At 30.5% G+C, this 25,299-nt stretch overlaps 3 protein-coding genes across 10 annotated transcripts in view; 2 read left to right on the forward strand and 1 right to left on the reverse strand.

The window, feature by feature from the left end:
- LOC122636066 (calcitonin receptor-like) overlaps positions 1-25,299 on the reverse strand; it is a 99,045-nt gene that overhangs the window by 56,206 nt on the left and 17,540 nt on the right. For 4 of the 7 annotated variants that reach the window (XM_043826922.1, XM_043826920.1, XM_043826921.1 and 1 more), the window contains exon 4: positions 10,532-10,649. In XM_043826922.1, the coding sequence (XP_043682857.1) occupies positions 10,532-10,649 (118 nt within the window). Of the gene's footprint in view, positions 1-10,531; positions 10,732-10,763; positions 10,907-11,571; positions 11,699-25,299 lie in introns of those variants that run through there. The other 3 variants (XM_043826923.1, XM_043826925.1, XM_043826924.1) reach the window with 3 other exon arrangements.
- LOC122636065 (UDP-glucosyltransferase 2-like) lies at positions 655-4,812 on the forward strand. Its single transcript, XM_043826919.1, has 5 exons — positions 655-1,285; positions 1,858-2,277; positions 2,401-2,632; positions 2,810-3,035; positions 3,260-4,812. The coding sequence occupies exons 1-5, from the start codon at positions 887-889 to the stop codon at positions 3,543-3,545; spliced, it is 1,563 nt and encodes a 520-aa protein (XP_043682854.1). The 5' UTR covers positions 655-886; the 3' UTR covers positions 3,546-4,812.
- LOC122636063 (UDP-glucosyltransferase 2-like) lies at positions 5,278-9,321 on the forward strand. Of its 2 annotated transcripts, none has more exons than XM_043826913.1 (6): positions 5,278-5,576; positions 6,255-6,683; positions 7,107-7,523; positions 7,607-7,838; positions 8,155-8,383; positions 9,007-9,321. In XM_043826913.1, the coding sequence occupies exons 2-6, from the start codon at positions 6,279-6,281 to the stop codon at positions 9,302-9,304; spliced, it is 1,581 nt and encodes a 526-aa protein (XP_043682848.1). In that variant the 5' UTR covers positions 5,278-5,576; positions 6,255-6,278; the 3' UTR covers positions 9,305-9,321. The 2 variants fall into 2 exon arrangements, with proteins under 2 accessions (XP_043682848.1, XP_043682847.1); XM_043826912.1 differs by having other exon boundaries at positions 5,278-5,543.

The following is a 25,299-nucleotide window of genomic DNA, read 5'->3' on the forward strand; positions in this document are numbered from 1 at the left end:
AACTAACTCGCGGCAAGTTAGGTCAATCAGTCAACATGATAGATAGAGCATACTATCGTTTACTATATAATACAGTAATTATTTTCCATCAAAAAGTAGTAGTACCAACTGCTACTCTCTGTTATAATATTATTATATAACAATTACGTTTGTTACGTTTGGTCTTTCTTCTTAATAAAAGTTATCGAAAAGTCACATCGTTTATATTCACTTAATCACTTAAAACTTTTACGGTATTAATTCAATCTTCCGATATATTAATAATAACTCGATAATTACCTGGGTCCAATTAATTTAAAGCGCGAGTCTTCGAGAAAAGGAAGGTACGTTTATTTATAACCGATCCATGATTTGGGAATTTAAATTATAAAGTCTTTAACAAGTGTTTTTCAAGACGTTAAAATTTGTGATTTTCGTTGATCGTTAACGAAATAGATTAATAGTAACATTTCGAAAACACACGTTTTCGTTTACTCTCTGACGCCTTAAATATATTCACCGATCTTTTTAGTCGTTTCCATTGCGTTATCACGATGCATTTTTTTTAAACAAACAAAACAAAAAGAATATGAATATTCTCCTGATAACCATAAAATATTAGCCGAGGAAGTTACGTCGAAATTCTCACCCGTATAATAATAGTTGTTGATAATGTATCCCAATATATTATTTTAGGTACGAAAAATGAATGTAAATGATAAGAATTTAATGAGAAGCGTTGAATATTATCAATTGTTGCCGATACAAACGTATATAAAGAATCGGAGAAGTTAAAACAAATGTTAGATCGAAAGAAGGTAATAACGGAACTTGCAGAAAGTAAACGTAAAGGAAAAAAGTAAATAAATAAATAAAAGTGAAAAAAGGGAAATATCTCCGAAGAAAAATGAAGGTGTTGCGGTACATAATTTTTTGGATGGACTTGTGTCTCACGTTCTCTCAGGGATATCGAATTCTCGGAATTTTTCCATATCAATCGAAGAGCCATTTTAACATGTTCGAAACTTTGACGAAAGGTCTAGCTAAAAAGGGCCATCAAGTTGACGTGATTAGTCCGTTCCCACAGAAAAGGCCGTTCGTCAATTATACCGATTTAGTCGTGATACCACCACAATTAAATATCGTTAATAACATTTCGTACAATACCGCAAAGAATATCTGGACAGTACAAATAGTGTCAAATGTAGCTGGTAATGATATTTGTGAACACTTGGCACATCCAGATATTCAAAAACTAATCCACAATCCTCCAAAAGATCCACCCTACGACGTCGTTTTGATACAGGTATTTCTTTAATTTCTTTATTTTTAATTTTCTTTTTTATCCCTTTTGTACAATAAGACTGACGACTTGATTTCTTTTACACATCGAACGTGCAATCAAATATGCACAAAGTGTTTTCAATGACGTACGTATTTCAATATAGCTCAAACCAGATAATGAGATGGAAACTAATTCGCGGAAAATAACGAAAAATATAAAAAAGAAGGAAAAATAGTTAACGATTATCTATTAGGCTGACCTTGTTCAATCCTTGATCACGACTTGTTTCATAAATTTTCAAATTTTATACTTTCGACTACGAGGTAGCATTCAGAAAAGAAAAATCATGCCTGATAAATTAACGCGACGTTAATTAATACGATCTATCAAAATCATCGCGAATAATAATTTTAAGATAATCGCATTCGTATAATAATTTTTCCATGTAATCGTGAAAATATATAAAAATAAGGTGAATAATGATAATTCGAAAAGTCTAATCGACCCAACAAAAGCGTCTCCGTAAAATAACAAATAACAATAAAAAACGAAGGATTTCGTAATAACTATATTGTTCACTCCACTTGTCATAGGTTTTTGCTGCCCATTGTTTCGCAATATTCGGACATCTTCTCAACGTACCAGTGATCGGCATCAGTCCTCCAAATCTTTATCCGTGGTACAATTCTTTCGTTGGTAATCCCAAAAATTTGGCTATCCTTCCCAATAATTTATTGCCTTTTGTGAATCCAATGAATTTTTGGCAACGAATATATAACACCGTAAGCACTGCTATCAATCAGATATACTTCAATCATTTGACCGAATATCAAGACGAACAAATAAGAAAGTACGTCGGTCCGAATCTACCGGGTGTGCGACAATTAGAAGCCAATATTTCCATGATTCTGGTGAATTCATATTTTAGTTTGGACGGAATCAGACCGTTAACACAGGCAATCATCGAAGTCGGTGGATTACATGTTCAAGACGACAACTCGAAATTACCACCAGTAAGTCAACTTACGAACCTACTACCAAGGAAAATAAATCTAATTATAAAAACACATGTAAAAATGTGCCTCAACGAAAAAGAGTTTTTTCCTTGAATTATCTTTTCTAATTCCATAACGCAGGAACTAAGGAAATGGATGAATGAGAGCAACGACGGTTTTGTCTATTTCTCATTCGGTTCGATGGTCAAAATCGAATCGTTTCCAAGACACATTCTCGATATATTCTATAAATCTTTCGGAAAGATATCGCCAGTAAATGTTCTAATAAAGATCGCAAATCCTGAGGAGTTACCACCTGGTTTGCCAAAGAACATTCGCATTTCGTCATGGCTACCGCAATTGAAAGTTTTAAGTGAGTTTTATTACACAAAATAAAACATTCAAACGATTTATTATAATTCTATCGTTTGCAATATCCTTTAACAACTATAACAATCCTATAAGTTATTAGATTACATAGAGAAAAATGTTCATGTTAATATCGTATCTCACAATTCACGAAGGATCATTATATCGAATATATTTTTAGAACATCGGAACGTGAAGGCGTTTATTACTCACGGAGGTCTTCTGGGGACACAGGAGGCCATTTCTTACGGCGTTCCAATGATCGGAATACCTCTTTTCTCCGATCAATTTACGAATATCGCTAATTACGTGAAGAAGAATATCGCGGTGAAACTAGATTACGAAAATTTGTCGGAAGATGATATGGACGCTGCATTGAACGCGATCTTATATAATTCTACGTACAGGTACGAACCAAAGATGAACATGTTCATTGCTTTTTAATGTTTCAAAGCCAAAATCCAAAAGTAGTAGAGAATGTATATATATGAATATATGTGTATAAAAATATATTTTCCTGTCGCGTTCGAATAGTATTTTGAAAGAAAAAATACGATACACTAATCACTCAAATCGTATATACTTAACATATCATTATATATTCTGATAGCAATGACAATATATTTTCCAGAGAGACGGCACGTAAGCTGTCACAACAATTTTTGGATAGGCCGTTGAAGCCAATCGACACGGCTAATTTTTGGATCGAATATATCGTGAAATATGGAAAGGACGCACTTCGTTCACCGGCCATGGACTTGAATTGGTGGCAAGTCGAACTTTTAGATGTATATGCATTTCTACTGTTAGCTTTGATCGTTATCGTTTACATAACAATTCATTTAACTCTAATGTTTCTGAACATGATATCATCAAAGGTAAACATCAAGGTTTCACGCGTGAAAAAGATGTTGTAACAAATCTAATTTCAGATAATGATAATCCTATCATCTCTTAAAAAAAAAAAAAAAAAAACAAAACAATGCTTTATTTGAAATTTTTCTTCGTATGAAAGATGACAATTATTAATGTACAATAATTTTGTCGAGAGATTTCAAATTCAACTCGATTCGATATCGAAGCATGAATAAATTATAGATCGATTAGCCATCTTGTTTGTAATATGAATAAGATTTTATCTACGGTGACTTGCAGAAATATTCTAACATCGTAATAGATCCAAATTTATCTATAGTTAGATATCTCAATGTTTTATCGATATAGATACGAACATTGTTACCTCTGACGATACGACAGTCACTAAGATAAACAGAAATGCATCTTTACAAAATAGTCAGCGCCTGAATATTTTTGCGAATCATTGCGATAATTTTCATGGTTAATGATGAAACGAAGCGAACTGCTAATAATTTAGATATTAATTTCTTTTCGTCCGACAAAATAAATTTCATTTCGAAATCATCGTTTACTCGGTAAGAAAATAAATCATTAGAAATGAAACACATATACGATAAATTTGTATAGAAGTTATCGAATACGCAGAAATAATATGATTCCATAAGACGTGATAGATATTACATAAAAACGTTTGAAGTCACGGAGATAATATCCTTATCTTCTTAACGTCTAGAAAATTTGATGAATCATGAAAAAATATTCGGTACGATATCGTTTGTGGATATTTGTTACAAATTGCTTATCAGTCGTTATCAAATGATATTATATCGATTTTTAAAAAAGATCGATTTATTTCTAACAAAGGATCAATTATTCCCGACGAAAGATCGACTATTTCTAACGAAAGTTACTGATATGATACATAAAAATGTAAATTATCTATTTTTTAAGTTCGCTTCTAGTTATCAAGTCCAAATTACAAATTAACGTTAACACGTAACGAAACGAATATTCATGATTAGGAAACATGAAAAGAAATTTCATTTGCAGATTGCGTGTTGTTGTATAAACTAAGAATAAAATCAGAGAAAAAGATCGTGTACGTTCCTTTCACTGTGGAAATATGATGTTATATAATCATTCGATGAAGAGGTCCCGTAAAAGATCCGGTTCGGAAATATTGTTCTTTGTTTGATGCACATGCATGTGTGTATACACACACATACATATACATAATACAGAAAGTGTTACATTTAAAACTTAAACGGTGAGATATCTCACGAAAGGTAGCAGCTATAAAAAAAAAAATAATAAGAAAAAAAATATATATATATGTGATGTTTGTAGAAAAATTCTTTCTTACGAAAAATAGGATATAATACTATATATATATATATATATATATATATATAGAAATAATCTTTTCGCATGAACGAAATAGCAAGGAGCTGTATCATCGTGAAACGATAACTGAGATCAAGACGAATCGAACGATCTATAATAATATTACGAGCTTGGTAAAAAAAAAATAAATATATATATATATATATTCTTTATAAAGTTTAAGATATTAAATTGACGTTGAAATGATGAATATCGATCGTTAAAATGGAATTAATTAATTTATTTAAATCGGCTTAATTTTTGAAAGATACTTTGCAAGCGAGTGAACGTTCTGTCGGTAAAGTAGATCTTTTGAAATGAATCTCAATGGAGGAAAGTGAAAAGGAAGATAAAAAGAAAAGAAAAGAGAGAGAGAGAAAGAGGAATAGAAAAAAAAAGAAAATAAATGATATTGTATCAATCTAGCGATTACAGCAAAAGAAATGTTTGTATCTTCTAACAAGTATAAAGTCCAAGATAGCAACACGCTGTAAGTTAGTCCTGCCTCTAGCGGGACATTTTATTGTTAGTCCAAATATTCAGATCTACCAAACGCATCAACGTTCTTTGTAAGAGATCAAACACGTCAGTCCATTTCTGTCCTCGCAACGTGTAACAACAATCTCGTTCAATCTCCGTGTCGATAGTGACGACGACTGAATGCGTAAAAAAGAGTGAGTAAAATCATTCATTGGAGTTTCATTTACGTACGTTTTTTTTCTTTTTTGTTTCCCCTTTTTCTTTTTTTTTTTGCTTTTTTTTGCTTTTTTTCCGTGTAACGTAATAAAATTTCAATCGTGCGGATTTCTATCGAAATCTTCAAAAAGGTTCGTACTACGCAATATTATCGTCTGGCGTTTCACAAATAATGAATTCCTCGTGAATGAAAGATTATTAAAAATTAAACTAAATTGTAGTATAGAAATAAATAAACAAATAAATATATATGTATGGATGCTATATATATATATATATGTATGTATGTATGTGTGTGCATGTATGTATATATAGACACATATACATGTGTATGTATAAAGAAAGAAAGGTGAAATAAAATGAATATTTTACAAATAGAAAATTTTTCTTACATAATAATAAAGAAAATAATCGCTCCAAGATAATGTCAGAATACTGATAAGAAAAACGATGGACAAATATCATATTATCGCACGTCCACTATTCGTAACACGTATTATTAATGATAAACTGAGATAAGTACAATTCACATTGTATTATAATAATAAATCTTTTATCGAAGATAATTATTCACAGATATGCTCTCTTCTATCAAGTTACCTTCGAAATGAAATTCGATTCGAAAAAATCGCGATGCTTCCGATTATTTATCCTTTATTAATCGATTAATCGAGCGATTATTTTTGCAGATAATTAACAAGTCCAAGTAAAAGATGCGGCTCGTCCTATCATTTTTTCTGGCTTTTATAGCCTGTCAATGTTCCACCGATGGATATAGAATTTTGGGTGTGTTTCCAATTAATGGAAGAAGTCATTGGATCATGATGGAGGCACTAATGAAAGGACTCGCCGAACGCGGTCACCAAGTTGACGTAGTCACGCATTTTAAAACACGGTCTACCAATCCCAATTATAGAGAGATTATTCTAGAGAACATTTTGGGATCAGCTGTGAACAACCTAACAGCGAAAGAAATCTTATATTTCGGCAGTATGAATATAGAACGTTTAACATACATGGCAGGTCTAAAATTATGCGAGCTGATAGAGCAACCGAAATTACAAGAAATTATAAAAAACCCACCAAAAAATCCACCTTACGATCTCGTTATTACAGAGGTAACACGTTTCATTCATTATTATTATTTCCATAACGTAAATCATTATTTCGATTCGTTCTCGATCTAACTCGGTATGCGACTTTGAATCTTACGAGAGCAAATTTTCTCGACGCAGTTATCTATCCAATAAACCTTAAGTGCTATTAACGATGACTTAGCGAATAATCGCGTTAATATGGCCTTGAACTTATTAACGTAACCGACGCGTTTGAATTACGAAGAAGGAAATATTCTCGGGAAAATTACTAAGCACGTTTCAAACGTGACGACAGAATTACATAATGGATAGTATAAACATCAATCGTGCTAAGCGTGAACACTGAATATAGAACGATGCAACGATTTGTACAGTAGTGATATTTTCGATATCTCCAATGTCGATATTGGAAAATGTTGTTAACTCAAACTGATACCTTTGCAGCTGTTTGCCAGTCATTGTTATCTGGCGTTTGCTCGTCATTTGAAAGTACCGATGATTGGAATGATGAGTTCACCGTTTCACGATTGGGCTGCTCATCAAATAGGTGTACCGGACGAAACGTCTTACGTACCAAATATTTTCTCGGGTTACTCGCAAAAGATGACATTCTGGCAGAGATTAATAAACACGATAACAATTCGTTATTTGCAAATGCAAATGGATTATTACACCAATTTGCAAACAGAAATAGTGAAAAAGTCTTTCGGTATAGACGCGACTATAAACGACCTCTTCAAAGATCTCTCATTGGTACTCGTCAATTCTCATCATAGTATGCACGGTATCAGACCATTTCCGCAATCGGTAGTCGAAGTCGGTGGATTGCATCTTACCAACGACATTGATCCACTCGCACCGGTGAGTTTAAAATATTTTTTCGTTAAATATTCGATCGATTATTATTGATAATTGTTATTAACGAAATCGTTAATCGTTAAAAGGAAGTGCAAAAGTGGCTAGACGAAAGCAAACACGGATGCATTTATTTCACGTTCGGTTCTATGGTCAGAATCGAAACGTTTTCGAAAGAATTGATGGAAGCATTTTACAAAGCATTTGAAAAAATAGCGCCCGTGCGCGTATTAATGAAGGTGGCAAAGAAGGAAGAATTATTACCAGGCTTACCGAAAAATGTGATGACGCAAAGCTGGTTTTCTCAGATACCGATATTGAGTAAGTAAAAAAACAAAAAGAAAAGAAATATTTTTCTCTATTTTCAATTTTAAATAAATAAATATACATATATATTATTCAATAGATTGTATATGGTAATATAAGAATTACCGCGATACTGAAATAAAGCGTCATAAATAACTCTAAATATCGATACATATATCGCTATTTAACTAACTTCACAATAAACTTTTTACGTAATTTAATATATTCAAATAATTACCGATATGATTCAGTTCCAACAAATATACATCTTTTTTTTTTCCTTTTCTTTTTCATTTTTTGTTTTTATATATTTTTTTCCTGTTTCATATAGAGCACAAAAACACGCGTGTGTTCATAACCCACGGTGGTCTTATGGGAACAACGGAATCGATATTCTGTGGGGTTCCAATGATAGGTATACCACTTTTCGGCGATCAAAAAGTAAATATACAAAATTATATAAAAAGGAAGGTAGCTATTTCCCTTGGTTCGATTCATGAGGTCACCGAAGAAAAATTGACAAATGCTTTGGAAACTATCTTGAAAGATCCATCTTACACGTAAGTATAATCGATTTGACTCTATAAAAATGATTTCTCGCGTTTCCGAAGAGGAAGAAAAAAAAAGGAAAAAGAGTAAAGAAAACTTTTATACGTCATCGATAAAATGACGAAATTGATAGGTAATACATAAAATAAGTTTTTACGAGTTACGGACAAACTTCTTGAAATAAAATTGTTTCCGAGACGAAGTTTAATATAATACGTGTCGTAAAATCAAATGGACGATCGATTCAAACGTTTCTCAAAACTATATTTCTTATTATAAAACGAATAAACAACAAATATTTACACCGATATAACGACATAATATAAGCTTAACAAAAAGATGCTTGAAACGTAACAATTATCATGCCGTTTACGTCATTAAGCGAATTGTGCATGTCATTCAAATAATTATTTACATTTTCATTTACCTTTTCTCCGTATACGATAAAAACGATTCTTATTAAACGCGTGATTCTTATTATCTCGACAATTAGAGATTCTATTATCAATCTCTGTTTTCTATCCCACGGACAGATCAGCATTATTCATATTTCAATAAACAAAAATACAAAATCGATCATATTAATATTTCCGCTTGTTTAAGATGAATTCTAATTGTATTTGTTTGTTTCAAGGACAAACGTGAAGAAACTTTCCAAGTTATTCGTCGATCGGCCACAAACAGCGATGGATACGGCTACGTATTGGGTAGAATATGTTATAAAACACGGTAATATCTTGCAATCGCCAGCCATTCATTTACCTTGGTGGCAAAAAAGTTTGCTTGATATCTATGGAGCATTACTACTTGCTATCATTATAACGCTCTATTTAATCATACTTGTTCTACGTGGACTGAAATATATTTATCGGCGTAATTTCGGAGATTCCGATAATAAGAAGGAAACGTCGAAATCGAAGAAATACAATTGATGAAATATCACGAGTGATATTTAAATGTGTATGAACATTTTTCGTAATATAAATAAGGGGATAAGATAAGTTGTGATTGATCGAAAAAAGAGAAAGAGAAAGAGAAAGAGAAAGTTCGATTTGCTTGCAAAAGACTATCTTTGCGTGCATGTGTGTGTGTATGTGTGTGTGTGTTTATATATAATGCATACATGTATATATATATATATATATGTATATATACACAACGTATAGGTATATATATATATAATATATAATATATATATAAAATGTGTTAAACGAGATAATCGAAAAAAATTTCGAGATCAAACAATTCGTGTACAATAGTCTTCGATAATATCAAATATGATATTTATCTTGTTTTTCTTTCTTTGTCCTTTTTTTTTTTGTTGACACAATGACACGATAAACGCACATAGTTTTTTTCCAAGATCATATTATCATTATAAGAGGATAATGTACAGTCATATTTTTGTTTCATAAAAAAAAAAAAGACAAAGAGAAAAACTTTCGATCTATCGAATCAATCAATGAAATGAATTATAATATTTCGATGTTATTTCTCGACAATGTGAAACGCGATATACGTAGCTTTATGAGATTCGACCACAGTATCGATTAATTAAACGAAACAACATTTAATTAATTTAATTGAAAATTACTCGAACATTTAAATTCATTCAAACGTGATATAATATATTATATATCCCCAAATAGTTTTACGACGAGTCAAATAGGCAAACACGATGTTAGAAAAATATTATATCCGTTAAAATTATGATATTATGATAACCTATGTCAACTTTCATATCGGGTTTTTTTTTCTTTTTTACTTTTTTCCTCCTGTTCTTTCTTTTTTCTTCTTTTCTTTTTTTTACCGCATACATTTTTCTGTTTGAATAGTCTAATCAATTACTTAATGCATCTACTAATGCATATTTTTAATAACTTCTTGGAAAATATTTAACGATAAGATCTAAGTATCCATGATGCATATACTATCAAAGATATTATCAAACATATATATATATATGCACACATATATATATATACAGAACTGAGTAATCATAGGAAAGGTTTTCAGTTATATAATGTGACATAGACTTTCTAGAACTCTTTTTTTTTTTTTTAGAAAAGCGTAAAAGTATTCATTTAATACGAGCTATATCATCGAAATACTTTTGAGATATTATACTTCTTTTTTTTATTTTTTACATTTAATCTTACCTGGCGGAGAAGTGGTGTTTACGGATTGTTGCTCGTAACATTCTTGTTCTCGTTCAAAAAGAATTCGATTTATCTCTTGATCGACGAGAATAGTACCTGCTGTTGCGTTCATTGACATCTAGAGAGAAAAAAACAATAGACAAATACAATATACAGATATGTACATATACGCAAAATATATATTATATGTATGTATGTATGTATGTATGTATGTATGTATGTATGTATGTATGTACGAGTTGTGTGTACACTTATGTGCGTACGTTTGTTAGTATTTTCAAAGAGTATCATATTTTCTTTAGAAAAAGAAAAAAAAAAGAAAATAGAAAAACAAAAGGAATTAAAAAATAAAAAAGACAAATAAATCTAAAACACACAATATATAATTTTTCTATTTATTACTTATTCAATTGCAAGTGTGTAAAGATTCGTTCCATTTCCAAGGATTAACGATGAAATGATGAAAAAAAAAAAAGAAAAAATTTGACTCAATATACTTTCGACTTGATTTTTTTGTCGAAGAAACGGTTTGAAAAATTGTTCCATTAGCGATATGAAGCTTATCGGATTAGCGAATTCTGATTTTCTTTTTTTTTTTTTTTTTTTTTTTTAGAAAAAAAACAAAGAATAAAAAAAAGAAAAAGAAAAGAAATTGAAACGAGAAAGAAGAAAAAGAATTTTATCCGAGGATTAGCAACAATTCTCTCAAATCCTTCCACCCACTTTTGATTTCTCGCGCGAATGAACTGCTTTTACCAAATTCGAGACCACATGAGTGCTGAGTAATCCTCACTCTTCTATTACATCGGATTATTAGTCTGGTATTACGATAGATTTTCGGTATTACTCCAATTCTAGTCCTAGTTAATGACTGAACAATTAGGAGAAATTTCACGAACGTACGCAGACAAACAAACATAGACACATAAATAAGAAAAATAATATCAATAACCATAAAAATATTAGTTAGATCCCCGAAGATCGATACGCGCACGAATTAACATGAATATTAAGAAAAATATCAAGAAAATTAATATTACCGTCACGAGATCGATCCTCTATGGGAAAACCTAATCGTTCCGGTATTTTCCGTTGTCGATGGATAACTGAAAATCAAAAAGAAAAAATAAAGGGGGTTTAATAGGGACGTGACATATTTATCAAAAATAAAAACGAACGAGTGAATAATAATTTTAATGAAAGAGAAAAAAAGAATGATGATAATGACGATGATGATAGTAACGATGCTCGACATATGTGAATACAACTTGAGTGCGAGACGTCTCTTATAAATTAATTAAAATGTATGCATCAGATAAAATCAGTGATATCTCTATTAAATATGTCTATAATTGAAATTGATGATACTGAAGTTTCAATCGATTTACTATTAATTACGGTTTATTATATCGCATAATCGCTCGAGACAAGAAGCTACTAGAAGATCGAAGTTAACTGCGACCTTCATTCAATAAGTTCTATCCATCCTTCGTTCTCTTTTGCATACTTAAGTACTTACACACGTTTGAGATAATACTTATTCCGTCGTCTCTCTTGAATAATCGAATTGATTTGGCTAAGTATGTTAATGAAGGCTCAACAATTCATTCAAATAGATAATATCTTTAAAGAAAATCAAATGTTGATTTTTCTTTCGGATTCAACTTTTGTCCTTGAAAAATTATCTAAAATATTCCCGATAACACACGCTGATGCTTCTCTTCTTTTCTTTTTTTTTCTTTTTTTTAAATAAAAAAAAAACATTCTAGCACATGTTTAAAAAAAAAAATGCTTTTCTAATCGTCAAGAACGACGGTAGTTCATTCTTCGACGATCTTCACTACCGTCGTCAAGAGTCTCAGCTTTAGTGGGTCTCTCGTTCATACCAAATCGATATATCGATCCTTATTATTCATAAAAAGGATATGTTCGTCGTAGTATAACAGGAGGGGAAAAAATGATAAAGGATAACTTGTTATGGGCTTTTCCTTTTTTTTTCTTCTTTTCTATCCCTTTCCTCCTTTTTCTTTTTTTTTTTCTTCCTTTTTTTCTATTTTTTTTTCTTCTTTTTTTTTTGCAAGAGAACCGATTGCTCGATTCCAGGCAATTGTAGGAATTATGTAAAAGCTGAACCGCCTTCATCGACGATTCCATCATCGAGGTAAATATTCTACCTTGCTCCATTTTGATCCACCTGCGACACACATATGCGTCCCACTTTTCCTCGTTATGTTTTTTCCGAACGTAATCTATGATAGTACAGGAAAACAAATAACTATTCCCAACGGATAAGATACGATCCATTCTGATAATTAATTAATAACGTTAAATACATTACATATGTATATCTATATAAATACGTATATATATATATTCGACGTTAAATTTCTCATTTATCTTCTCTCGCTTTTTCCATTTTATAAATCTCATATTGCATGTACAGAATGAGATTCTTTTATCTTTCGTTCAGGTAGCGTGCATATCCTTCGTAAAAATAAATAATTCTTATGTAACCTTAATTATTCAACAAATTTTTATGGCGAATCCTTGAACATCGTCTTAGGTCACGGTAAAAGTTAAAGTCATTCTACGTTTCCAGAACTTGTATCTTTCTTTATTAAGTATTAAAATTTACATTACATACACATAGACACACACATGTAGAACATCCAACCATTTCTTTTCTCTCTCCCTCTCTCCCTCTCTCTCTCTCTCTCTCTCTCTCTCTCTCTCTCTCTCTCTCTCTCTCTCTCTCTCTACTCTTTTATACTAACATATACCAAAGCTCCGTTTCTTCTTGTCATAAAAATTAAAATAGAATCGTGACAAAGTAGAAACCGTACGGGATGCGATAACAGTGACGGAAATCGAACACACGTGAGTATAATAGATCACCGTTGTGTCAAGTACGTATCGTTGGTGGTGCACTCACCTTCCGACACCTGTCATCCATGTGTGCCACCGTGGCACTCATTGCTAACTGTGTACAGTGTTTTTCCTTCTTTTTTTCTTTTTCTGACATTTCTAAATGTCAAACAAGTTTGTAAAAAATTTTAAATAATTTAAATGACACATCTCTATGCGTCTGTCCGTGAAGGTGTACAACAAAAAAGCTTTCGAAAAAAGTCTTTTCGAAATTTAACTCATTAACGATTAACCAAATGATCTTTTGTTGAATTGCGTAAAAAAAGAAATTTCTGTTTTTGTTCTTTTCCTGATTTTCTTTTTCTTTTTCTTTTTTTTTTTCCTTTTTTATTTCACTTTTTTCATTTCCAATAGAAACTACATGGATACATGATATATCGAAAATCAATAATTGTTACAAAATATTAGTCTTTGAAAGATTAAGTATACGATACTAAAAGCGTTTTTGATATATCATTGAAGTGAAGTTATGTACGTAGGTATAGGTATATACGATATAGATAAATTTTTGTTGTGGAAAAAACAACTTTTTTTTTTCTTACGATTAAATATAAAAACGTTCATCAAATATTATTATCATTATTATTATTATTATTATCATCATCATCATCATCATCATCATCATCATCATCATCATCATCATCATCATCATTATCATTGTTATTATCATTATTATTTACACCATGCAGAACAGTGGATATCTACGAACGTAAATTCCGAGGTTCAGCAAAATTCGGTATTTGCTATGTGGATTGTGAATACACACACACACAATCATACAAACATTTCATACAAATATATATATATATATATATATATATATATATATATATATATAATCGATTTCCGAAGGAATTATATGAGAAACGAGAAATGAAACGAAGCTGTCATCATGCGGTCATTCAAAGACGTATTTCGCAGCTCGCTTCGTAGATCTGCTCAGCTTTTTTATGAGGGTCATTCGTCAATCCGTCGATCTGCTCTTTATGGGAATGACAGGATGTCGGTTGATCGTGGTTTATGACAAACGATAAACAGAGAAGTGGCCAACGAGATACTCTCGAAATACATCAAACAACGACGGTACGTGCCGTTCCTTTTAATGGAAAATATTTATACAAATTTAAAAATACATAAGCCGACAATTTTATCGATAAAAAAAGCAATAGATTCAATATTTCAAGTTGGTAGACAAATAAAAAAAAAAGAGAGAGAGAGAGAGAGAGAAAAAAAAAGAAATCGAAACGTCGAAAATAAAAACAATTCTATTGACTATGATCGATTTTAATAGTGATCTTGTTAAAGGCTACATCGCTACGTTTTCTTTTTATTTTCTTTTTTTTTTGTTTTTGTTTTTTTTTTCTATTTTTTTCTTTTTTCTTTTTTTTCTTTTTTTTTATTTTTCTTCTCTTTCAATTTCGCATAGAAACCAATTCGTTCGTGCTCAAAAGGGAATGTTTACGAATAAACGAGTACCGATGATAGCGCACGAACATTTTGATTTTAACAGAGTCACAATATCAAATTTAACTGAACGGCATCAGAGCGTGCAATATCGCTTTAACATAGAGCGAGAAAATTTCATCGTTGGTTAAATATAATTATTTCTTTTTTGTTCTTCTTTATTCTTATTACCTCTCCCTCTGTTTCTCTCTTTGTGTCTTTCTCCATCTTTCAAGATTTCATATAATGAAAATGAGATTTTCACTTTTTTCTGATTAAATAAACTTCATATTGCGTTTCCTTTTCTTTTATTTTCTTTTCTCTTCTTTTTCTTTATATATATATATATATATATATATATATATATATATATATATATATATATATATATATCCGCGTTGTTCATGTTATTCGTAGCACTCACCCATCCTACAAAAGTATAAAGAATCCTATTCTGAAACTTGCTCGAGCTTATATTAAAATGTCCATATGTGTGTGCACACGTCTGATCGATAATCGTGTATCTTCGTACGTATCTTAGAACGATACGTGATGTTCCCAGATTTTATTCGAATGAGAAGAGAAAAAATGAAATAAAGAAAGAAAAAGAAAAGACAACAGAATGAAATAAAAAAATAAAAAAAAAAAGAAGAAGAATCGCAATATTATACAAGAATAAACATTTGCAGAAGGTTTTGTCGATAAATCTTTCTTAATTACTTTTATCTTTCTTCATCTTCTTACATTTTTCTCATTTTTATCTTGTTGTCTTATACTTCTAGTTTCTTTTTTTATTCTTTTACCCATAGATGAACGCTCGATAAATCGAATCATTTTCGTATGTACGTTGTACGAACAGTATGTAGTCACATAGAATAATCGATCGAGTGGAATCACGATTGCGATTCGGATAGATTATCGGTGGTACCGCAAACTGGACAAACTCTCGTTAGAAAGAGCTCTTGAAATTGTTACATGGCTGCAGTAAAAACAATCGATTATTTCTCTCTCTCTCTCTCTCTCTCTCTCTCTCTCTCTCTCTCTCTCTCTCTCTCTCTATCTCTTTTCCTCTTTTATGCAAGACACGAATATCACAAATCCAATCCCAAAGTCCTCATGACGTCCATGGGGTATAACAAATCGACCCTATTACTACCCAAGCATCGTTTCGGTCCAACGGAAACAACCTTTATATACATCGACATTTTCATGAAAAATGTTTCTTTTTTCCTATATAATATATATATATATATATAAATATAAAAGAGCATTTCCGCAGTATTATATCCTTGGAGATCCATAAGAGTAACAGTATATAAAAATTAATTCTTTCCCTTTGGATCATCTGAAAATTCATTATTCACGTTCTCAAAGGAACAACGAATATAAAAAGGATTTAAAACACAGACAAGCGACAACGAGGTAAAGGATGATCCTAAGAAAAGAATGCCAACTTGCTAACGCAGTATCGTTATTAATTAAATTACGGCATCACTCCGTTGAAACGCCGACAAGGTATCTCAGCGTGCAAATCTTTTCTTTCTTTTTTTACGGCGATGTTCTTTATTATGACGTCACTAGAAGAAGCAAAGCTTAAGTTTTAAAAAAGGAAAAAAGAGAGGGAGAAAATAATAAGAGAAAAAGAAAGGAAAGCAAAAAAGAATTATCCAATAATTATTATCCGCGGAAGTGATGATATTAGAAATGAAAGATATTTCATGAGATTTTTAAGATGTTCTTCTCAACTGAGAAGGAAGAAAAAAGTGAGAGAGAGAGAGAGAGAGGAAAGGTGGAAAAGAAAGAAAAGAAAAGACGATTGTCGTTGTATTTCGAGACGACACCAGGTGTTCGATACAACAAGACAGTTAACAAGTCTGTTGTTTCTAAAAGTTAAGCAATTTAATAAAAGAGAAAAAGTGCAAGTTTTCTTCGTATTCGGCGTTATCCGCATCGCTTAACTCTATCTTCTTCGAAGTGTTAAGAAATTTCAAAGTGCCGTTGAAAAGTCATCCGCAAACTAGTATCCGCAAAGTTAAAGGTTACGAAAATAACGACGAGTAAATTGGTCGAACTAGATCGATAAAAGGAAAACGTGGAAATAGTTAGGATAATAACGATAGATCGAATAACGATTTTTACTCGGTTAAGGGAAAATAAATATTGACATTATTTTGCGAGATCCTTAAGATCTTTCGTGATCGAACGAATCAACGATGAAATTTCTACGAGACAACGAGCTTGACAAGAAACAAGATACGTAGAAATATCGAGATACGTAGATATTATCTACTACGACAACTAGAGTTGACTATTGAAATTAAATACGAAACCAAGGAATCCCTTTCCTTTGTTCCGTTCGATAAGATCGTTTTACGATTATTAATCCTTTCTCAACTTTTATCTCAATTTCCTACGCGCGAACACAACTCTTATTTCGTTTATTATTTCTCGATAGAAATTTTGTTTTATATAAGTGAATCGTTTCACATTATGTTCATAAAAAATACATGAACAAATAAAAAAAGAATATAATAAAATGAAGTAAAGAATTCTTATAGCTTATATCCTACTATATAAAGGAAAGTTTATATTTGTAGAAAGTAAATAATTCGTCGAGCAAGAAACGAAATAAATACATGCGTACATATATACATGATATATATATATATATATATATATATATATATATATATGTACGTACGTAAATAAATACATTATAGTTATGTCTTATTATCGTTTGCCTTATAGGTCATTTTAATAGTATCTACTTGCGATTTTGTCTCAACACTTGTCACGTAGAGACTAGTCCAGCTCCAATATTTTGATAATTAAATTCTCTTTACCTAAATGGAATCTAATTAAACGGAATTAGATTCTCGAGAATGACGAAGAAAACTAACATTGAATTGAACTCATTCTCTTCTTCCCCCCTCTCTCTCTCTCTCTCTCTCTCTCTCTAATTATTATCGTATAAACCGTACGGAAGAAGATAATGGTAAACTCGCAGAAACCATTCTATTTAATTTTACTGACTATGAAAATAATGTGGCAAATAGGATATATAAATAGATACGTTGATTAGCTTGAATTTAAAGAGTAACTTAAAGTCCTTCCTACGAGAAAGAATCTTATCGATGAAAGATCTTTCTTTCACCCTAATCTACTAATCGATATATCGAGTTTATAAACGTAAGATTAACGAATCTTCTTTACTTTACCTTGCAGATATCTTGAAAAAAAATTTATCGACAACCATTTCTTAAGAAATAGAAAATTTTTGTCGAATGCAACGAACGAGGCCGAACTTGAAAAACCATATTATTATATATATTCCTTAATGACTTTTATGAAAGAAAAGAAAAAAAAAAGAAAGAAAGAAAAAGAAGAAAATACAATTAAATTAAACATCTCGAATTCGTGAAACCAAGATTTTGACAGAAAAAAATTGTATAGCAACGAAAAAGTTAAGAAAGGAAAAGAAAGGAGTAGTAACAAAAAAAAAAATAGTTTATCATCGCTATAACTATAGTCTTTCACGAACACGATCGATAACAGTTTCGTGCCATGAGCAAAGCCGCGGATGATTGTTCGTTCATTCTCGCACCCTCGATTGTCACAGTCAATGACAAAGAACCTGACCAAATTGGCTCGACCATCGGTTTCCGTTATTAATCGATCTATCGACGTACTTAAATGACGTCTTTTACCGATACGAAGAGACACCCTTTTTTCCATTATTTTTCTTTTACTTTCCGTTTCCATATATATATATATATATATATATATATATATATATATATATATACATAAAGAAAAAGAAAATAATTCTGAAACTTTCAACCAATAATAATTAAACTCGATTAGATATATTTAGCATAACAATGACGACGACGTTTTGAGTGAACGAGGTAGCATTAAACAAGACGCTTATTTTAAATCCTTCAGTATAATCGGATAACTATAATCGGTATAACGTGCCCTGGCATTGTTTCATAATGATTAGAACACCAAAATAGAAATTTTGAGTAAGCACTAAAATCAATTGTAAGTTGTCCAAATCTAATTTAGAAAGGATGCTCTTTATTTTTGCCCACGTATTATATCTAACTGGATACATTCAAATATTTATTAAACAACATTAAAAATAATAATAATGATGATGATGATGATAATAATAATAATAAATAAAAAAAGAAGAAACACTATTTAGCTTTACAAATAAAAAAGAAATAATAATAAACTTTAAACCATGATATCTGTTTTACATCAAACCTCAAAATTCAAAACGCGTCAGAAATGATACAGATAGTTTGAATTAACCTCGGAGAATCAAGTTGGGAATTCGTTTGGGGAGAATCGCAGATTACAAATTTTTCTGAATGTAGAGAGAAGAAAAAAAAAAAGAGAGAAAGAAGGGGAGTAAAAACAGAGATATACGTGTAATAACGTGGACGATCCTTACCCTTAAGCATTGTCAATTTACATTTATTAACGTTATTATAGAAAACCACGGAAAAGGTGACTACGGTGTCTCGTTATTTTCGAGGTAGTATAAACTCGATGAATGGAAGGAGAATCAAGGTTCGCCGGAGGGATTCTAAAGTTCTCTATCATTTTTCTGCCGTATCATCCTCCTCCATTCAGTCGATAGTGCTTGTTCTCTTGCACTCTCAATTTCTTTTTTCCCTTTTTTTTCACTCTCACCGATCAATAAAGTGGCAGGCGGCATCATTATGCATCGCCAAACGTTCGTACGATATTTCGAGAAATTATTAGAAAATTAAAATGCCTTTTTCTTTTTGTTGATAAAAAATAATACAATATCTATTTTATCGACAGTTTAATTAATTAATAATATGTGAATAATGACAAACAAAATTGGACATTGTAATAAATTAATAATAGGAAATTATTAAAAAAAAATGAGAGATGCAATATTAAAATTTATTACAGTGTTCTATTTTATTCGTCATTATTCATAATGTCCTGATATTAATCGCTTGGTCCGTAATATGTATATATATATATATATGTATGTATGTATGTATGTATGTATGTATGTATGTATGTATGTATGTATCACATATACGGTGTGCATATAATAAATCACTTTTTGTTATCTTTACAATTTAAAAAAAAAGAAAAAAAAAAGAAAAGAAATGTAACTTCCATAAGTCGCAATTACGACCGTAGTACGCAGAAAGAAAATATTATAATATAATTTTTCTTCATATCTATTTACTTTTATTCATTTATTTATTTATTTATTTATTTATTTATTTTTATTCTTTCCTTTTCGTTCATTTGAGAAAAATAATAAAAAGTATAAAAGATGAGCAATAGTTGTCGTTGTTGATTGCATAACGATCACTGTCGCAAAAAGAAATCTTACGTAAGAAAATGTGCGTCGTCCTATCGAACGAGAAAACAAATAAAAAAAAAAAAAAAAGGATTACAAAAAAATTGTAGTAGAACGAAAGAAAAAAATCAAAAAAAAAAAAAAAAAAGATAAGAATAAAAAAAAAAGTAGTGACGGCTTATCCCGATCATTTTTATTTTTACACGCGAATCGATAAGTTTATTCAAAAGAAATACAAAAAATATTTGATTGCATGAAACCATGAAACGGTACGTATAATTATATTTTTTTGTTTCATCAGTATATCATTATCATCATCATTATAATAACTAATACATCTTTCGACTTTAATCGAGCCAAACTATGCAAAAAGAATTATCAACGCTCAATAATTTCAAATTCAATAAATTTAATTCGATGAAATTATTATCTGTAAAATAATTATAAATAAATATAATTGAACTACGTTTAGGTAAGTTTAATCGTATGATTTTATAACGTAAAGGATTACTTCATGAATTGATAATGTCTCAGAAAACGAAGATCACAATATTATATATATGAATCGTCCTACGTTTAAAAGAAATTTTTTGTCACTTTAAAAAATTTCTAAGTTTCTATATTACTTGACCCAATTAATATTTATAATTATCTTAGTCATTGCCATGACTAAATGTTCTAGCTAGAACATTTCCTTCCTGCCTCCGTTGATAAAATTACTGTTGGATATCCGCACGCATACTATCCATGTGCGTGAGTAAACTTATATTATGTAAATACCTATCTATATATACACATATACAAACTTGAACACGTTATGTACCATGTCTATTGGGCATATTGCATGCATCGATGTATCTACGTTATTAATAGATCAACGAACTACTTTGAACTATGTATGAACGTATTGACGTCAGATTATATCCCATATCTATAATTTATCATGCAACCAAATTCTCTTATCTTCTTTCTTTTTTCTATTATTATTATTATTATTATTATTATTATTATTATTATTATTATTATTATTATTATTATTATTTTATATTTATTTTTGAATGATCTCTGTGTCTTTCTCTTTCTTTCTCTGTCATAAATAACATCTCTCGCAAAATCTTGGATTAGATAGATGATATTCAATAAAAAAGAAAATATCTGGAAGACACATTTAATATGCACGCATCTCTCTCTCTCTCTCTCTCTCTCTCTCTCTCTCTCTCGGAATGATTTCTATCTCGACATTTTAAAGTGTTCAAGCTGTTTTTTGGAACAACACTGAGGTTTCTGAAACCACGGGATGAATAATTTATAGAGTCATTTGTTAACCTCGGATTCTTCTCGCCTCCACTTCGTTGTAGAATAGAAAGGGATGTCAAGGAAATGATAGAACGAATGTATATATATATATATAGATATACTACTATAGAGAAATCGATAACGTAAAATATATATTCTATCTTCATCTCCGTTATCGCTTTATATTTTATAATATTTTATAAATATTATCTGTTATATATTTATGTAATATTGATAATAGTTATCTTATAAAAAAATAAATTATATGCGTATATATATATATATATATAATTATAATTTATATAATTATATGAAATTAAATTATTTATAGAACTATAAAGAAAAGCAAATAATATATATATATATATATATATATATATATATATATATATTCAAAAATCTTGCAGTTATCGGATCCCCAACATTTCTTCATTCTTCGAGCGTAAAATAAATGTAACAGAACTAGCAGCTTTTATAATTAGACGTTGTTACCGAAACTGATATAATTAGACACAGAATTTGCGAATTTAATTAAATAATGCATAAGGCGTAACGTACGGAACATGTTTAATTAAAAATAACCCAACGTTGACCAATGAAATTTTCGAAAATTTTCGGATCCTTCGAGTCACATTAATCACGAAAATAATAACAGCTAACAAACCGCTGTAAAAAATGATAATATCGGATCAGTGCTTCCTACAAACGAACGTGATAACTAACCAACGAGATTGAACAAAGGAGAAAAAAGAAAAAATATCATTATATATATATATATATATACGTCGACGAAATTAAGTTACAACTTTGATGTGATCTACGATCTATTTTTTAACCTCCCCTCTCTCCCACTCCTCCCTTCTCCCACAATTAATTATAACTAGAATACGAGATAATTCAAAAAAATAACCGGCAATAAATAATTTGATTAAATTAAAACGCGTATCCCAACAGCAATGAACATTATAATTTACATATGTAAATACAAACATACAAACATCGTAGAAATTTCCAAGAGCTCTTATCAATATCAAAGTAATGATAAATAAATGAAGTATCACGTATAACTACATAGCTATATCAAATATTACATGTATACGTGTATTTATTAAGAGTAAATCAATGGTTATGCTATCTCAATTCTATTTATACGTAATTGGATCTTTCTATTTACCAATAATGTGATTCGAATGCATATATCGATAAGCGACGTTTGTTAAGCGACAACACTCAAGTATTAAATTAAAAAGATATATAATTTCTGTTAGGTGTACGTTGAATATCATGGATATTGTTTGCTTCTATTTTCTAATTTAATTAACGAACTAACAAACGCGATTAAACTGAAATAAAATGTATAGACATGTTATAATGCATATTATAGAAGTTTATCAATTCATAGATCTGTTTGTAATAAAACAATTATCGTCGATTAAGCGTATCGATAGATCGTTTCCTAATAAATAATGTAATAATCAATTTAGAGTATTCCTCGAAAGCTTTTTGGCTTATAGAACATTACTTCGAACAAGGATGTTATTAACGGAAGGCAGACGTACCTATCTACCGGCTGATCGGTCAATCCCGTTAGCCGTCAGCTACGATCATCACCGGTTACACTCATTGTCTACAACAATTCGAGGCGTTATCGTGCTCGAACGAACATCGAACGGGTGCACCAAAGTGTTTACAACATGTATCAACCTCGATATAACATTAAACGTAAAGACTCTTTCGATGTTACGATTTATCAATGTTACGGTACCACGAGAATACACCCGAGAATTTCTGATTAAATATTCCTTATTAAATTCGTCCATTCGGTTTATTTCGAACGGATAATATTTGTTAAAGAACATTATCCTCGTTATTTATATATTTTACCACCTTCGCTTTCTTCTTTCTATATATGTTTTATCTTAATTTATTACCATTAACCTAATTTATGTATTTTCTTTTTATTTATACGTCCAATATCGTATGTTTATTCTTCTTGGCCGACATTCGCGTTCCAACGTTACTCAGAAACTCCTCGCGGGGGAAACTTTTATAAGCAGAAAAGAAGAGAACAAGAAAAAGAAAGAAAAAAAAAAAAAAAAAAAGGAAACCAAAGAAATTTTCAACCCGTACGATCTCAAACGAAAATAGTCCGACACTTTGCTCTCGAGATTAGCATAGGTAACACACCCGTGGTAACTATTCGAAATGATTTATAATACGAATATTTTCACTGTCCATATACACCGTTATCGCTTAAGATCTCCACTCGGAAGATTTATTACATCCGACTTAATGGTAGATATAGATCGAAAGCAGATGCGTTAGGATTAGTTGTATGCCATTATGTTACTAGTCGGTTAATAAATCTAATCGGATTAATAAATGCATTGACTTATTAACGAGAATAAAATATAATGATGCAAAATGAGAAACAATAGGGAAGGGGATGAAAGAGAGAGGGGGATATTTGTCGTATAATATAATATTAAAATTAAAGTCAACTCTTACTAAATTGACTTTGCTCATATATATATATATATATATATATCTTTTCTTTCTAACGGTTAATCATGAGTTTAATATAAACCCACGTCCTTATTATGCATGAATAAATCCTAGTAAGCTCGTCGATCAACGCTAACGGATACAAAGGATCGCGATTAGAAGTGCAAAAAGAAAAAGAAAAAAAAAAAAAGAAAAAAGAAAACGAAAGGAAAAAAGTACTTTAAACGAAACAAATAGCTATGTCGTCGTGTGTATTTTCAAATTTACTTTTCGACGTCACGGTTGTTTTAAGGTTATCTTTACTTACCTACAGTGCATAGTAATGAATTATTGATATAAATTATAAATTGCATACGTATCTACCACCTACATGATTATTATTCATCTTTATCAAATTTTATCAGAAATAACAAATAGTTCATTTGTCTCAACACGACCTCAGCTACCTTAAATTCACGATCTAATGATTTATTTCCAGGTAAATTTATTTCAACCAAGCTATTATAGAAATCGTACTGACAATGATTAAAAACTTTTTAACTTTTTTCGTTTTTCTCTCTCTCTCTCTCTCTCTCTCTCTCTCTCTCTCTCCCTCTCTCTCTCTCTCTCTATTTTTTCTTCCTTTTTTTTTCTTTTTTTCTTTTCCTCGAACGATATACAGACTCACATAGGAAAATACGCGTCAGCAAGTAATACTCGACGTTATAAAGAATTTATCATGCGAAAGGATGATAAATTCCGTATTTAATCGGATGAAATGCAATAATTTCAAAATGGCTTTAACGCCATATAATTGTGAGTTATAAACGCAACGTTTCATACAATCCAATGGACGATCACGCACTATTCGATTATACACACACACACACACACACACACACACACACACACACACACACACACACACACACACACACATGTGTATATATATATATACACACGCATACATAAATTTTATCTCCAAATCGTATTTTATTAAATTTAATATCAGAACCGGTACCTTAAGAAATTTTCATGAAAATTTACGCATCCCCAAGATTATAATATTATATTGTAAAACTTATAATCCTCAATAATATTTCATTTGAAAAATAATTTCATTGATTCGCAACTTCTTTCCCCCTCCCCTTCCTTCCTACTGCCGCCATCGATAAATTACATATATATATATATATATATATATATATATATATATATATCGATCAAAGCCGATTAGTTATTGTATTGATAATAATGATAT

Source organism: Vespula pensylvanica, chromosome 20 (genome assembly GCF_014466175.1).
Source record: "Vespula pensylvanica isolate Volc-1 chromosome 20, ASM1446617v1, whole genome shotgun sequence".
In the NCBI taxonomy this organism is placed as follows: Eukaryota; Metazoa; Arthropoda; class Insecta; order Hymenoptera; family Vespidae; genus Vespula; species Vespula pensylvanica.

Bases quoted from the DNA above. Each gene is read 5' to 3' on its own strand.
- LOC122636063 (XM_043826913.1), top strand. From the start codon at position 6,279: ATGCGGCTCGTCCTATCATTTTTTCTGGCTTTTATAGCCTGTCAATGT. The intron at 6,684-7,106 runs GTAACACGTTTC...ATACCTTTGCAG, and splicing joins ACGATCTCGTTATTACAGAG to CTGTTTGCCAGTCATTGTTA. The intron at 7,524-7,606 runs GTGAGTTTAAAA...AATCGTTAAAAG, and splicing joins ACATTGATCCACTCGCACCG to GAAGTGCAAAAGTGGCTAGA.
- LOC122636065 (XM_043826919.1), top strand. From the start codon at position 887: ATGAAGGTGTTGCGGTACATAATTTTTTGGATGGACTTGTGTCTCACG. The intron at 2,633-2,809 runs GTGAGTTTTATT...ATATATTTTTAG, and splicing joins ACCGCAATTGAAAGTTTTAA to AACATCGGAACGTGAAGGCG. The intron at 3,036-3,259 runs GTACGAACCAAA...TATATTTTCCAG, and splicing joins TTATATAATTCTACGTACAG to AGAGACGGCACGTAAGCTGT.